The sequence below is a fragment of the Anopheles gambiae genome, chromosome 2 (assembly GCF_943734735.2).
Source record: "Anopheles gambiae chromosome 2, idAnoGambNW_F1_1, whole genome shotgun sequence".
NCBI classification, from domain to species: domain Eukaryota; kingdom Metazoa; phylum Arthropoda; class Insecta; order Diptera; family Culicidae; genus Anopheles; species Anopheles gambiae.
Genome location: NC_064601.1, coordinates 30212933 through 30229710, shown reverse-complemented (window position 1 = coordinate 30229710; position 16778 = coordinate 30212933). Strand labels below are relative to the sequence as shown.

The 16778-nt window shown below is 48.1% G+C and overlaps 2 protein-coding genes and 1 long non-coding RNA gene across 3 annotated transcripts in view; 2 read left to right on the top strand and 1 right to left on the bottom strand.

Annotated features, from left to right (window-relative positions):
- Positions 1–16778, top strand: part of LOC1272988 (acetylcholine receptor subunit alpha-like 2) — a 54141-nt gene that overhangs the window by 29966 nt on the left and 7397 nt on the right. Inside the window, exons 5-6 of the mRNA XM_311921.4 lie at positions 12225–12384; positions 12900–13303. Coding sequence (XP_311921.3) covers positions 12225–12384; positions 12900–13303 — 564 coding nt within the window. The remainder of the gene's footprint in view (positions 1–12224; positions 12385–12899; positions 13304–16778) is intronic.
- Positions 543–3043, bottom strand: LOC11175878 (cocaine esterase). Its single transcript, XM_003436282.2, has 3 exons — positions 1766–3043; positions 1072–1699; positions 543–984 (listed from the first exon to the last, which is right to left on the bottom strand). The coding sequence occupies exons 1-3, from the start codon at positions 2889–2891 to the stop codon at positions 837–839; spliced, it is 1902 nt and encodes a 633-aa protein (XP_003436330.2). The 5' UTR covers positions 2892–3043; the 3' UTR covers positions 543–836.
- LOC133391631 (uncharacterized) lies at positions 13341–16393 on the top strand. The gene is made up of 2 exons (XR_009765116.1): positions 13341–15940; positions 15999–16393. It is a non-coding gene; the product is annotated as an uncharacterized LOC133391631 (long non-coding RNA).

Genomic DNA, 16778 nt, shown 5'->3' with positions numbered 1-16778 from the left:
CTGCCGGAACTATTCTAATATTAATGCAATAAAATGGAGGCTCATGCACCCGCGCGTGGCCTCGTTGGAGTGGTGGCGCATTATGTTTCTGTTTTTTTTTTCGCTTCAAAATAATGGTCCTACTGCTGGTGTGTGTGTGTGTTTACCCAGCACAGAAAATAAACTAACCCACCGCCATCGCCCTACCCCCGCATGAATGTAAACGAATTCAAATGCTCGCTCGGGCTAAATCCCGGCAAACCGTACCACTATCACGCGCCGGGTCCCACTACACTGTTAATCAAATGAAACGTACTTTACCGTACGGCGATTGCAGCATAAAACTGAGTGAGAAACTTTCATTTTGCCACACACACGCGCTCGAGCGCGATGCAAGATGCGGAACACGAAGGTAAAATGGAAAAGGACGGCCGGGTAGGTTTGGAGCATAAAACAACACTAAACTTCACCGAGCATCCGTCGACGCTCCGAAACAACCCCGTAGCTCCCCGCGTCCTAAGGGAAGGGGGGGGGGGGGGGCAGGGTTAGCCACAATCGCTTCATTTATCAGCGTTAATAAATTATTGTGAAATTTTATTACAACATTCGGCGCTAAACTGCAGTTTTATGTACCACACAAGTACACTTTATTACGCGACGTGCGGGCGGAGAAAGGGAGACGGGCGTGAAACTTATTCCATTCGGCGTCTTGAAGGATGTACATCATAAAAAGCCGGTGCACTATCGTTGTGTTTACCGGTTCCTTGGCTTGGCTCACACTTTCGGTAAATGGCTGTAGTGTCTCCGTGTCGTACTCTCTCTCTCTCTCTGTCTCTCTCGGTCGTTCGAAACGACTATCAACCGAACAGTAATCCGGACACTTTGTTAATGGGCACGACATTACCCACCACTTTGCTCACCGAGCCGAGCCCCTCGCCCAGGAACGAGCAGGAAAGTGACTTCAGTGCCTCGAGCTGCGCCCCCCAGATGGACAGTTGACAGAATCTGTAATCGTATTAAGCGAGCGCATCCATTACCGTGCCGGGCTCAGTCGTGTCAATCAGCGGTCCGCAGACCGCGATCGCCCCTCACCTGAAGTCGTTGTCTACCGCAATCTTTTCGCCGACCCGCACGAACGGGGTGCCCTTGCTGGAGAAGCTCTTGAACACATTGTCCTGGTGCATGCTGCTCGTGTTGAGGTACGCAAACTTGGCGATGAACGAGGCGAACGCTTTCCGTGCGTTCAGATCCTTCGCGGACTTGACCGTGGCGGACGCGATCGGATTGCCGTACACGTCGTGTGTGTCGAACAGCAGACCCAGCTCGTCACCGTGGCCAACGAGTCGGCCATCGGCTCCGTTGGTGCCGGTTTTCGCCACGATCGGCAGGCCGGCCAGAAAGTCGCGACCCTTGGTGCTGTCCGACCGGTGCTCGAAGCTGTAGATGAAGGCCTTGGAGCTTTTGCTCCAGGCCTGGGCGGACACGACGGCGGGCAGGTTGAAGACGGCGTCCGTCGTGGCCTCCACGAGCTTGCTGAAGATTTGCGTCACATCCCAGCCGGCCGGGATTTCCAGGTACTTGTCCAGCTGCAGTATGCCGCCCACGGTGTCCAGTGCCTGCACTTGCTTCTCCACATTCAGGAAGCCCTCCAGCCCAACGAGTGAGCTCGTTTTCTTCAGGAAGTTCGTAGCTCCCTTAAACGTGGACTGAATCTCTTTCACTGAAACGGAAGCACGATTGTGAGCGAGCACGAAACACTGTTCGCACCGTTTCGCACCCTACTTACCATCGATCGCATTAGCCGTCTCGTCCTTGGTCACACCGATCAGCAGCGGAATCTTGGGAAAGTCGCCCGCCTGCAGCGACACCTCCGGCTTGTCTGTCAGCAGGCCCAACAGGCCCCGCCCATCGTCCTTCTCCTCCACGACCGGATTAAGCCCGGCCTGTGGTGTCACCCCGTTCACGAGCTTCTCGCCACGGAACCGCTCCGCCTGCAGCTCCGTATCCATCTGCACAATCTCCTCCGTCGACTTGTCGCGCAAACACTTCACCACCTCCGTTTCGTTCCCAGCCGCGCACCGGTGACGCATCGTGGCCTCGCGGTACGCCCCGACCGGCTCCATTTCGTACGCGTTCGGCTGCAGCGACGAGCCGGACATGGCCACCACACCGGTCACCGAGCTGCGGGCCATCGTAGCCGACGCCAGTACCATCGCGGCCGTCGCACCCGACCCATGCCCGACCAGCTTGATCTGGGCCGGATCGCCCCCGAACCAGGCGATGTAGTCCCGCACCCAGCGCACAGCCGTCGCCATGTCGAGCAGCGCCAAATTGCCCGACAGATCGCGACTGCCGTCGCCGATCATGCCGAACGAGCCGAGCCGGTACTGGATCGGTACGAAGATCACACCGTTCGAGGTCAGCGGTTCCGCACCGTACTGGGAGGCGGAGCCGTACCGGTAGCCACCGCCGTGGATCCACACCACCACCGGCAGCCCGGTCGTTTCGTCCGGCATCTGTGGCGTGAAGATGTTCAGCAGCAGGCAATCCTCGTGCCCGATCACGCGGTACGGATTGGACGGTTCCGGCTGCGGGCAGGGTGGCCCGTTGCTCGTCGCATTCACGTCTCCGCTCAGATGGCGGTACTGGGGCCGGGCGAACCGGTTCTGTCCGGTCGGGGATTCGGCGTAGTGTATGCCACGGAACGAGTACAGGCCGGTGTTGCGATTGCGCAGTCCCTCGACGCGTGCCGCCCGGCCTCCGACGCGCACAAACACGACCGGATCGTCGATCGGTGGCGTGGCGGATCGGATGCCACCAACGATCGCTTCACCCGGTGTGGCTAGCAGGGCCAGCAGCGGTGGCACACAGAATGCAACCGCATGCCGGAGGAATGGTTTCTTCCGCAACATTTTTATTTATGCTTGAGATCGTGCGCAGCTCTCAAAGCCAACTGAATGGAGCAAAAGTGGACGCGAGCGAGTGCTGCATTGCCATTATCAGTACGCCTTCGACCATTGATATGGCGGCGAGCGGGTGAAGTGAAAAGTTCCCTAAAGAGCCTTTACTATTGAGATAAAGTGTAGAAATCTTGAATCATTTCGAAAGCATTTTACTGAATCAAAACACAACTTCATAGTTTTAAAGTTGCAATTCATATTCAAAATAATGCTTTATCCAACCTCAGCTGAGGTAACATTTGCATTTCATTGACACGATCGCCACTACCGTCGCCTTGAACTGTTGCTCCGTTTTTGTGTAGTGCCATTCTCAGTGGCCGTTAGCGATAAACTGAACAACATTACTTGTAGAAGTGTGCCAAGACTAGTGATGTGTTCATTGGAGCACACCCACGACTCCGATGCGGCTATTGTTAGTCCGATCCCGACGCCGGCAAAATCCAAATCACTAGTTCCGTCTGGAGTCGTTCGGAGTCGCACGGAGTCGTTTGGAATCGTCCGGAGTCGTCCGGAGTCGTCCGGAATCTACCAGAGTCGTTTGGAGTCGGGGTCGTCTGGAGTCGTCCAGAGTCATCTGAGTTCGTCCGGAGTCGAATGGAGTCGTCCGGAGTCAACCGCAATCGACCAGAGTCAATCGAAATCAGAGTAGGTTGGAGTCGTCCGGAATTTACCAGGGTTGTTTAGATCCGGAGTCGTCTGAAGTCGACCAGAGTCATCTGGATTCATCCGAAGTCGTTTGAAGTCGTCCGGAGTCAATCGCAGTCGACCAGAGTCGATCGGAATCGGAGTAGGTCGGAGTCAACAAGAGCCGTCCGGTGCAATGTACTTGTGATCAGGCATTTTATTTCGATGTGTTTAGCGTGTGCACTTTGTATACAAACCATTACAAACCATCGAAGGCCGACTATGGACGACTCCGACTTCAACCGATTGCGAACAACTCCGGACGACTTTGAGAATCCCGAACGACTCCGAACGACTCCTGACGACTCCGGATGACTCCGATTGACTCCGGCCGACTTCGGACGACTCCAGACAACACCGGACAATTCCGAACGTATCTGAACGACTCCGGATAAGCCTAGGCGGACCTACCTTCCGGAGTCGGTTCTAAAATTAACGGGGTCGGATCGGAGTCGACCTCTGATTTTTGCCAACATTACCCATCACTAGCCGTTCGGTCTTGGCTAGTTAAGTTTCCGAATTTTGCATTTGCGGGTTGCATTTCGCTGTCGTAGCTTTCAGCTTTAATCAGCACCCTTCACCCACTAACCATTTCGTTCCAATCTCAACAGCGCCGACTCCACTGACGCGCCCCATCGTAGCTTCAGTAAATTGAACTACAACTACAACGACTACGTGCCCGTGAATCTGCCCGCAGTGCACCGTTTGCACCGCGAGAATGCAAAACATAAATTGAACGCAATAAATATCAAACAGAGCGTTCGTATAAAGCTGCCCCATTACCCCGTCTCAGCGAGCAATCTTGTGTATTATTTACCTTGGTAGTTAGTGTTGGTTCGCACCGGGAGCCGGGGTTTTTCCCTCCACCCAAAGCAAAAGCACTTTTGCCGAAAATCTCTCTGACCAAACTATTGCACTAACCGGTTTCGGGGCCGGTCTCGGTTCCGGTATCCACCGAGCTGCTTCCGACAACTTCGTCGTAAGTAGCGTGTGGATGGGACGGTCTTTTTTACGAGTTGGCGGCTGCTACTGGCGGCTCTTTCTTTGGTCAAACTTTTACTGCCCAATTCTCGGCCCGAGCCAGACCAGACCTAGAAGTAAGGGGCATGCCGCCATCGCAACAACACGATCACTACCATCCCGGAGATTCGCATGGCATCGTCAGGCAAGTCACCGTCGTGCCAGATCCAGATTCCGGTTTATCACGAGAGACAGGACAAGATTGTACGTTCTGCGCACACCATACGTTAGGGGACATAGTTTTATTTTATTGTTATTATTGAATCCTCGGCTCTGTCTTCGTCTTCGCCGAACGCCCCAAAGGGCCCCGGCATGCTTCCGACACTGTTTGGGCAGTTTTATTATGGAATATTTTACTTCCCATTCTCGACGACCTGGTGGTGGTGCTGGTGGTGATGCTGGAAAAGGGTTTCAGTAGCATAAACTACAACGACAAGCAATAGTGATAACAAAAACAACAACAACAACAAAAAACACACACACCAAAGAACCAGACGAAGATAAGCGGTCTTACTTTTGCAGACTTCTTCGATAAGCAGCTCGCTCGTGTGCTCGTGTGGCTCTTGGGAAGGGGTTGGGATCACAATTTATGGTGTAATCAGATAGTGCAATATATACAGAATTAGAAGGCACATAAATAAAACTGCCAACCATTGGGAACGAAATTAAAACGCTCTGCGCCTATGGAAACTTTTCTTTCGCCGTGTGTCTCAAGCGTCACTTTAATTAACGCTACGATTGAATCGGGAAGCGTTAAAGTGATCTGAAAAGTGGGTTTTCCAGTTTCATTAAAGTAGGAATTGCAGTCAAAGCACAGCATTGACAGGGTGAAGAAAATCCCCATTTCCCACTGAAAGCTTGCAAGCAACTCGTTGAAACGGGATTCAATCTCAAGCCGTCTTGCATAAGTAACGTCAAAATGCCCGGTGAGTGCGTGTGTGTCTTATTTGATCAAATTTAACGATACTCTCTTCCCAAACGCAGACCAGACCTTCATCGATCTTGTCGCTCTTGTCTGTGTGTGTGTGTTTCACGACCCGTTTTCAGCTCCCATCCGTGTTGTTCGGTCTGTTAATAATTCATCCCATCCGTTAAACCTTAGCTAAAGGACCGACGCACGCGCGCGCGCATCCCAAAACAACGCCCCAAGCGAAAGCGACAACCGTTTGGAATGTGTCACAAAACCCGGACACCGATCCGGCATGGATTATTGGAAATCATTCCAAATCCAATTTGCCAGCTGAGTACTGCTCAGCTTCCCTCAAAACCTCGAACCTCACGCGATTTGTCTTGATTTGTTAGAATGCGAAATGCGAATCGAACCCCCACGGTCCAACAGCCTGACCGGCCGGCCGGCCGGCCCATCGGTGATCGTTGTTATCAGAGCCCACTGGGCGAGACGGGACCACGAGCCTGGTGGCTTCACCCATTCCAAGCAGCATCACATTCGCAGCAGTGTGTTGACACACCCATGCACCCTTATCGCTCGCACAAACCGCGCACGAGACGCGCCGAAACATAACTTGCCGGGGCCCGGGCGTGCCATTCCAGCGTGCTGCGATGCCGTTGATGGCCGATATGGCAGTGTGTGGGGGAGGGGAGGGGCGTAGTGGCAAGCTACTAAGATAAAGGCGCCGTTTCATATTCATGAAACTTTATGATTTCCGGATCTCCACCCTCACGTCAGCAGAGAGCCCCGCTCGCTACGCTCTCTTCCCCGGCAAAGGGCCAGTGCCCAAAATTGTGTAACGTTCTCTTGCTCACACTACCACCCCCTCCCCCCCCCCCCACCCTCCCCTCCCCTTCTAGCCGACACACCAGCGGAATGTGATCTCATTGCTGAATGCTCGAATTCCTTCGTGCAAGCGTTCGTATGCGTGCCTTTCCCAACAGTGCGCGCGCTCACTCTCTTTCTCTCTCTATCTTTCTGTCTCTGCTTCGCTTTCCCGTTTTGGCCACCCTCCCACAGTATAGGGCGGATATTGTTTGGTGGTGGTGACGGCGATTTTCATAATTTCATATTTGTATGCATGGAAATTGGTTCCCATTCGGTGTGTGAAAGAGTCCAGAGATTGGAGCGGGAAGCGCGTCGCTGCTGAGGAATGCCAAAGGTCATTCCCGGGGATGGAGGGGAGTAGGGGTGAGGCCGGGTGGCACGCAACGGTGCCGAAAGCTATGTTCCCCCCCCCCCCCCCTGGGCTCGTTTGGCAATGGCATTGCTAGAAGGAAAGTTATGCCATCGCTTCCCTTCGCTCAGGGATGGAAAGCATACGGTACCCGAACACAATATACATTTATGGCCGTCCCTTCAAAAACCCGCCCCGCAAAGGTGCTCGGACGGTGTTGGCAGCATCTTATAACCGCCCGCTGCCAATGGAATGGAAGGCAGGTTTGCCGATTTGTTTGGCGTGAAGGTTGCCCGCGCCAGGTACGGAGGGGACGGTTTCTCCTCCTGAGCACAATCCGCCCGAGCGCGATCGAATCAAAACACATTCGAAATCGCACAGTTTATCGCGCAGCCAAAGCGTCGTGCCCGATATTTGGCACACGCGGCGGCACCCTTTTGTGTATCTATTTGTGCAAACAAATCACTTCCCTGCTGCTTCTTTCCCCTTGATTTGTGTTTTGTGAGGAAGGTGGCATAATGCTGAAAGAAAATCCACTCCCCTATATAAACCCCTTTTCCTTTGGCAGTTTCCAGCACCAAGGGAATTTTTCATGCTCTTTCATAGGAGTGCAGCTAACCAATAGCAACAAAAACAGCAGCAAAAAAGTCAATCAATCGAAAAACATGTCATCATCAATTTGTATCAATCGCACGCAGCAGCAGCAGAACACGTGGCCATTGCGATAAATCCCACCACAAAGCAATATTAATGACAGCCACGGGTGCACAAATAATGAAAAGTGTCATACTACGTGGTTGTTAGAAAATTGAATATCCTTTTTTTTGTTTATTTGCTTGGATTGCTTTTGGTCCCTCGGCGCACCAGAGTCCGGGCCACGGAACAACAAATGCAGCCACACAATCGACACGCAAGAGCCCCAATAATCTGCTAGCTGGCTTAAAAGCGATAAAATATTCCCGCAATCCATCACACTCTGTCACACACGCAAACACACACGGGCAACGGAAAGCTCACATCCAAAAGCATGGTCCAGACAAGATAACGGGTTGAAAAATGATACACAAAAATAAAGGACGCAAGAAGTTGTTGTCCGATAATGCAGCACAACACCAGGGCGGGGTGAATGTGAAAATAAAAATCACACACGCACACACACACACTTTTTCTCATCAACATAAACATGGCCGGTGATACGACCTCCCAAGCTCGGGCCGGTTTCCAATGGCCGGCAAACGTATCATTGACAACTTGACAACGATAAGAATGACCTCCGTTGGGGCCGAAATTTCTCAAACGACCCCCTTCAACAACCCCACACCGAACCGACAGCACAGTGACATCGAAATCGGACGAGCGCAAAACCCTCGCACGCATAATTTCACAATCCTTTGCCCCGGGAGGTACAAACCACGTGTGTATGTGTGTGTGTGTGTGCGTGTGTGAGAATCAAAGGGAACGGTCCTTTCCCTTTTTTTGTTACTTAATTCCGGAGATTTTTCTGTGCTCTTCTCCTGTTCCTGTTTATTTTTTTTTTTTTTTGCTCCAATCCCCACATACTTCCTTTTCCGCTGTTTCCTCCCCCAACTCTCACTCTCCTCCATTTCCACCATCCAACCTCAAGTGGTGGAAAGCTCGAAAAAAAGGGATGCACGCTTTTGAGCGTGGTGGTTGGTCGTAAAGTGTGCGCGCAAGAAAAACACAATGTCCTTTCAGCCGAATCCTGCTGCCCCTGTGAAAAACCTCGCACCGCACTAATGTGCCTCAAAAGCCCTCGAAAATGGATGGGAAGAGCAGGGACAGAGAATGAGGATCACACATACACACAGCGCAGCGGACAGCGTATCGCTTTTCGAAAGGTCTAAAACACTGCAACAGTGTAAAACTGTTTAGTGTGAAATAGAGTTGAACGTGTGAGTGTGTGTGTGTGTGTGTGTGTGTGTGTGTGTGTGTGTGTGCGGGGCAGACAGTGAGTGCCCTTTTTAAGAGTTATTGAGAAGGAACTGAACCGAACCCCCGGTGAACAAAATGGTGCGAGCGAAGGGGTTCGGAAGCACCGAAATCCCACATTCTTTTCGAACGCTTTTCTGCCACCCATTCCCAGCCCTGGGCGAAAGCTTCCTCTGTTGTGCATCATTTTATTTCTTTTTTTTTTTTTTTGAGGGAAAGATTGGATAGCGAATCTCTTGATTTTCAGATTTTTTTCTTTCTGTGTTTTTGCTTGCTTTTCTAAGGTTCTTTTAGGATGTTTCCTCTTTTTACCGGTATATCCTTTCTTTCCTACGGGAAGCTTCTTAGCCTTTCGGTGAAACGACGGCGGCGCTTGGGAACGCTTACTTGCGCAAAGGAAGGGGATGATGCTCAAAACCGAACCTACTGCCATGTCCCTGGGAAGTCAGTTAAAGAATGGAAACCCCCATTCCTAGAACGTAGGACTTATGGCCTAAGATAGGACACACACACATACGACCGGTTCGATTTCTTTATGTTGCGTTTATTCGCAACCTGACCAGCATTCCCCCTTAGCATGGCTGTATTTGGGGTATTTTGCTTCTTTTTGTGTGTGTAAAAGCCTTTCTCTCCTTCGTAACGAAACCAAGAAGCAGACACAAGAAGAGCCCACTTTCTCGTTCACTTCCGTTCCACCCGCTCTCTCTCTCTCTCTCTCTCTCTCTCTCTCTCTCTCTGATTGCGGAGAGATTGAAACGCGCGCTCCTCCTTAACCGAACCGAAACCGGGTGGAGCGGAAGGCAGCGATGCTGCCCGCCCGAAAAAAGGCCATGCCCTCGCCTCACAACCTCACAAGATTGGACCATGTAAAACAAATAAAAGTGAAGATGAAATGGAACATAAAAATTTACGACACTCGGTAAATTGAATATAAATTCGAAGCTAACTGTGCTGATGGTGCTGCTGCTGCCCCTGCGAGGCACCCGTAAGGTGGCAAATGGCACACTGTCTGTGGACCGGCTTGGCATACAATGCCACTTTCCCGGTTTTTTTCGGGCACAGAGAGAGAGAGAGAAAGAGAGGGATAGAGTGTAGATAAAATAAATTGCAGCTCAAGATATCCCTTTTGGATGATCCGTTTTGGGCACGATGAACACGCCACCTCGAGTGTCCCGAGCAGCAGCAGTCATCAGCACACTTGACGAGTGGAGTTGGTGAAAAAAAAAACCCCTCCACTGGTAAGCCTTCTTGAGCAGCAGCACCAAACGGCCACACAACTCCTCGTTGGCCCACCAAAGGTTCGCTTTTTCATCGATCAATCACCTCGGTCGGTGTGTGGTAGTGATTGCTTTCACTTCACTTCATCTCCTTGCTTCCACTATCCCGTCGGGACAGCTCGTTTGGAGCGGGGGGTGTAAAGGTGAAGCCGAACCGATTCCCGGGACGTTTATTGATTCGATGGGAATCTCGAGCAGAGATGAAGGTTAATGCTACTCACTAACCTTTCGCTAACGTGCGGCCACACAGTTGACAGTTGATTGAGTGCAATCGTTTGCGATCGAATGTTTGTCTTGCGTATGTCATCGTACGGAACGGCAGAGCACCCGGTGAGTGCCGTTCACCGGGATGGCCAATCAGCAGGAGCTGCAGTCAATTACGATAAGATGCGCTCGGCGGCACGGCACGGCACTGCCACATGCACATGTGTTTGCACCTTGCCAGTGGCAGTGGCAGCGTGTATTTGTTTTACGTAGCACTCGACGCCGAACCTGGCGGCAATGTACACACATTGAGCAAACAGTGCTACATGTTAGAGAGCTTCGTACCAGCTTTATACCAGCTGCAGCTGCCAACGTTGAAGTGCAGCGAGATGCACGGATAAGTGATGGATACAGTGCGGAATGTTCGGTACTACACTGACTTGACGCTGATGTATTGCTTTTAATAAACTAATTTCAGGAATGGGAAGCTTTACTTGAGCTTGAGCTTAGTTGCTGAGCTATTGGAGATTGTTGAAGAAGTTAGAAGCAGCGCAATAGCGAAGGATGATACGCAAATTTGTGGTTAAACATGCAGCTGCACGCTTTTGATGCTGCTTGGAAGTCAATGCAATGCATTTCAGAAACATTCAAGTTTTATTACATTGAAACGAACAACCTGCTCTTGCTTTTTCATGATTGACATAAGTAATTAAAAGTTTAGATCACTTCACTGCGTGCTTTTTGGTCATAATTGTGGAAGTACAATATTGTTTTATTCGTTACACTACCAGCATTGGATTGATCGCATTGTCTGATGAACAAAAAATAGATTTTATGTTTAAATTAATATGATAGTAAATCTATCTCATCGAGAATATGACCGGAAAGATGATTATTAAGCTTATTTCACGCCTCCTTTGAGGAATATTCCAGCATAATTGAAAATTATCCCTTCAATATATTTAAGTAATGTGTTTGAAAGTTGTAAAACGGGTTATATTCACATTATTAACTAAAAAACCTCAATCGGTAAGGTAATTTTACCTTTATTACCCTTAAAAAAACATGATTCGTGTATACACGAATTGATTTCACTTATTTTTTAATGCACATTTCCGTTATTCCTCTTTTTATGCGAATACGAGCGTCATCTCCGTGATTGAATGTAAACTATTCAAACATAAAATCATAGTAAACCAAAGAGGCTAAAACTAAAAATAGCAGATGTTTCGTTTATATTTTTGTAAATTGCAAAAAATGGCAACGGCTTGAATTAATCTTATTATAAAAGTCTCATACAGATGACTGCTTTTAATACGTAAATAACTTTACCAAATTAATAACAGCATACTTCACATGCTGTAAAAATAAATGTTTTTTTTTTTCAATTTTACAATCACATGATTTCCTAAACAAATAGCTACTTTTGTATGAAAACTTACAAACTTTTCTATGAAACCTAGTCTCGAATTGTTATTCAACCTAATTTCCCCAACTGTCTAACTCGCTGTGTCACTCTGAATAAACTGCTTTAACAGCTTAAAGTTATCCCCTACCTGCAATGTGCAAAGTGTTGTAATGGTACTGAACACTTTAAACACTTCTTTACAAACAAAACAAAACAAAAACCAACCATCTCTAGCAGCTCCACCAGCTCCAGAAGCAAGGTTCTAAATCGTTAACACAAAGCCACACCGCATCGCATGGCGGTTGGCAGCAAACGGCAGCTACGTGCTACACCTTACATACACACCCGTAGCCATTATTTTATCGTTTCGTCCCGTCGGTACAATCAAGTGATTGGTAGCGCATTGAAATTGTCATTGCATTGTTCGGCTGCGCCCACCGCTCGCCCACCGATGGACCGCAAAGCCAATGCGGCAAGCGTGCAGCTTCCGATTCAGGCAGCGCCCATAAATCTGCAATGTTACTCATGTCCAAGTGTTTCCTCTTTTTCTCTCTCTCTCTCTCTCTTCCTATTTCTCTTTTTTACCTCCGATTGGTACCGTTACCGGGGGGCACAGATTGACCTGAAGCATAAAAATCAACTGAACAACAGCGACAACATGGTGAAGATTGGAATCGATTTACGCGAGTACTATCCGAGCGTGGAATGGGACATTCTTGGCGTGCCAGCCGAGCGCCACGAGAAGTACTATCCCTGCTGTGCCGAACCGTACCCGGGTAAGTGAAGCCACACACACACACACACACACAAAACCTCCCCTTCGTGACCAGAACAATGGCAGGGACAAAGCCATACCGTTAGTTAAGGTTCAGCACCCGGACCCATCCCATGCGACCATCACCCGCTAACTATTTTCTTCATCAAACTGTCGTCTCGCTCGACCGGACGCATTTAGCTGCACATTCTGTCACCGTGTGTGGGTGGTATTTTTTATCGTCTTCTTTGCCTTCTTTTTGCTGCCCATACTGCACCTGTAAAATGGCACACCGATGTCAGGTTCGGTGCAAGCAATAACCATCGATCGAATCCCAGTCGCGCCGCACCGTATCTTACCTTGCCACACATTGCACAGACCGGTGTGGTGCAGCAGAATGTCCCCAGTGTCCCCATAAATGCTGCCCATTGACTGGCCATAGATTGGGCACGACCTTTTGCACACATACAAACACACACACACACAGACTTTTGAGTTGAGCAGTTTTTGTTCACACTTCTTTTCCGCTCTCGCCAGATATATTCTTCAACATCACATTACGACGCAAGACGCTGTTCTACACGGTGAACCTGATCATCCCGTGTGTCGGCATCTCGTACCTGTCCGTGCTGGTGTTCTATCTGCCGGCCGATTCGGGCGAAAAAATTGCATTATGCATCAGCATCCTGCTATCGCAGACCATGTTCTTTCTGCTGATATCGGAAATCATCCCGTCGACCTCGCTCGCCCTGCCCCTGCTCGGCAAGTACCTGCTGTTCACGATGATACTGGTCGGGCTGAGCGTCGTGATCACCATCATTATCCTGAACATACACTACCGGAAGCCAAGCACACACAAGATGGCTCCCTGGGTCCGGAAGTTCTTTATATTGCGCCTGCCCAAGCTGCTGCTGATGCGAGTGCCGAACGATTTGCTCAAGGTGAGTGCGCTGGGGGGGGGGGGGCGATCTGCTTGGTCTGTGGTGTACTGGGGGGCATGCGGTTATACATTCCTAATTACATACCGTTTTTTTCTCTAGCCCTTTTTCAATCGGTTGCCTTAAAAACACTTTCATTTTTAGTGATTATCCCGTTTTGTTCGAGTTCGTCTTTCGTCTTCTTCACACTATGAGCTGGGGTGGAAAGATTTAATGCAATCGAAGGAGTGTTAATCGTTGTGGTATCGCATTAAGGTTCTTTTAGTGATTTCATTTCATTTCATTTCATTTCATTTATTTCATACAATATCCGCCATCAAGGCTAAATATAATAGACTTAAAACTAATTTAATACTAACAAATAAACAAAATAATTCATGAAAAACTAAGCCTAACTAACCTAGTCTTGACCTAGCAAAAAAGAAAAGAAAAAAAACAAGAGTAGAGCGTAGAGACTATCATAAACTTAACAAAAATAAAAAAAAGAGAGTAATAGAACTAAGGAGAATAATTAAAGGGAATTAGAAGAAAAAATACGGTTACGGAAAGAGTTAAGAGAGGAGTCGAAATCAAAGAGATAGTAAAAGTGGTTAAACAACCTGAAACAGGACAGAAGAGGGTCATTGAAAGTATAAAGAGTATGACGTGTTTCAATTGACAGAGGATCACGTGGACGAAGAGAACGAGAGGGAACATACAGCGAGATGGACGAGAGTAAATCAGGAGCATCAGTAGCAGAAAGTAATAAGCCACCAATAAAACAAGCCTGAAACACTTGGCGGCGGAAGCTTAAGGAGTGAAGATTGAATAACTGCAATCGCGTTTCATAGGGAGGTAGTGAGGCAGCACCGAACAAACGACGAAAGGCAATCCTGGTAAAGAGGCGCTGAATGCTTTCAATTCTCGAACAGCCATCAATAGTGGGAGGATTCCAGATGATACTTGCATATTCAAGAATAGGCCTTACCAAAGCACAATAAAGGATTCTTAGGATGCTTTGATCTCTAAAAATAGAGGTAAAACGTAAGATAAACCCAAGGGTTCGATTTGCTTTTAGTAGCACCTCATCAAGCTGCAGTTTAAAGTTAAGACGACAGTCAAGTATAATACCAAGGTCACGGATGGACAAAACACGAGAGAGGGAAGCGCTAGAGAGAGTATAGTTAAATAAAATAGGAGAAAGAGAGTGAGAGAAAGAAATAACAGAACATTTTTCGGGACACAGGCGAAGTAAATTGGATGAACACCAATGAGCAAATGCATTGAGGTAATGCTGAAGTCTCAGACAATCAGAAGAAGAAGACACAGGTAAGAAGATTTTGATATCATCCGCATAAAGGAGATGACCATCAGGAGGTAAAACATTACAAACATCATTGATGAACAAAGAAAACAGAAGTGGACTTAGCACACAACCCTGAGGGACACCTGACGTACAAAAAAACTCCTCAGATAAGTACGACCCGGTTTTAACCCTGCATGATCGATTACTTAAATATGAGGACAGCCAGCTAATAATGCCATCACCAAAACCAAGTTTAGACAATTTAGCTAATAATAAAGAGTGAGGCAAACTATCAAAAGCAGCATGAAAGTCGGTGTATATTGCATTCAGTTGGGTACCGGCCTCAAAAGATCTAAAAATATTGGAAATAAAAGACATGAGATTAGTTGAAGTAGACCTACCAGGCATAAACCCATGCTGTTTAGGGCTAATAGCTGAACTACAACTATGAAGTATGGTTGGAAGGATACATAGCTCAAAAGTTTTGGCTGTGGCGCAAGTTTGGGTTATCCCACGATAATTAGAAACAATGCTACGGCATCCCTTTTTGTGTACCGGAAAAAGCCAACAGGATTTCCAAAGAGCAGGAAAAACCCCAAGAGAAAGTAAAAGGTTGAAAATTTTAGCAAGGTGTGGAGCAAGCACGTCCTTACAGTTTATTAAAACTGAGGCAGGAATGCCATCTGGACCAGGAGTAAAAGAACGTTTCAACCCAAATAACACCTGTACAACTGTTTCAGAGCTAACCGAAATATCGGAGAGATTAATTAAGTTCTCTGGCGTGTAGAGTAGCCCACCCTCAATAAGGTTAGGGTCACTAACCGGTGGCTCAAACATTTGGGAAAAATGTGCAGAGAATAGCTCACAGATCTCAACAGGCGTAGAGGCAGTTCGAGAATCAAGTACCATTTCATTAGGTAACGTATTGCACCCTCTTCGAATCCTAACAAATTGCCAGAAGGACGCTGGATCAGAACGGAAACGCGATTGCAGTCTACTCGAATAGGCCTCAAAACGAGCCCTGTTGTATAGTCGATGCGCAGAGGCAGCGTACTTAAATAAACGAAAGTTGAAAGCAGATCGGTTCAGACGATACCTCCTAATATATTTCATTCTATCCTTTTTCAGGTTGCGAAGAGTACGATTGGACCAGGGAGGATTAGGAGGGGAACGAAAAATAGGTGTACATGAAAGGAGTGCAGAGGTTAACAAAGCATTAAACGATTGGACAGCCTCGTCGACCGATGTACATTGATAAAAAAAAGACCAGTCGGAACGAGATAGAATTGAATTAAGTTTACGATAGTCTGTGAGCCGAAAATTATAACGAACTCTCAATGAATTAGGAGCAGAAGGTAATACATTCATAACCCTACTAGCCCTAAATAAAGAAAACGGTAACGCAATTTCTAGAGCAGGATGATGGGCATCCTGGGGCAGGAGCAGTGACGAAGCAGGATACACAGAACAACAAGCAGCTGCAGCAGAGTTGGAGAGCACCAGGTCCAAATAATGATTTAAATGGTTATGCACCCCGTTCAGCTGATAGAGTTCATGCAGGTTTAACATATCCAAAAAGCAGGAACTGGATGTATTCGAAGAAATATGTGGCACATAATGTCTTATAGCTGAAGATGAATCTGGCCTTACTGCGGTAGAAAGCGACCACTCTAACGCAGGTTGATTGAAGTCACCCAGAAGGATAAGATGATCATTCGGTTTCATTTGCATGTATGCATCACTGATGAAAGCAGAAAGGGATTCCAAATAGTTGCGGTCGCTGCTCAAATACGGTGGCACATAAACAATCCCCACATAAAGACGAAACTTAGAAAAAGAAACACGTATACATAAAGCTTCAAGCGTGGGTTGATTAATGTTAAGTGCCACAGAAGGATATCGAACGGAACATGCAAGTAGTACACCACCCCCCCGCGAACGTTCGTTGTTTAACCTGCTTCGATCACAGCGGTATATGTTGTAGGCATCACTATCAAGGACCATGTTGGATGGAATCGATTCATTTAACCAGGTTTCAGTAAGGGCAAGCATTTCAAACCCTGATTCATTCGCAGAAAGGCGCAATTCATTGTATTTGGTGCGAAGGCCTCGAACATTTTGGTAATATATCACAAATGGGTCTATTACTTGTGAGCTATCCGTTTGGCAAACGGGCTGATCTGTGGTGAGCGG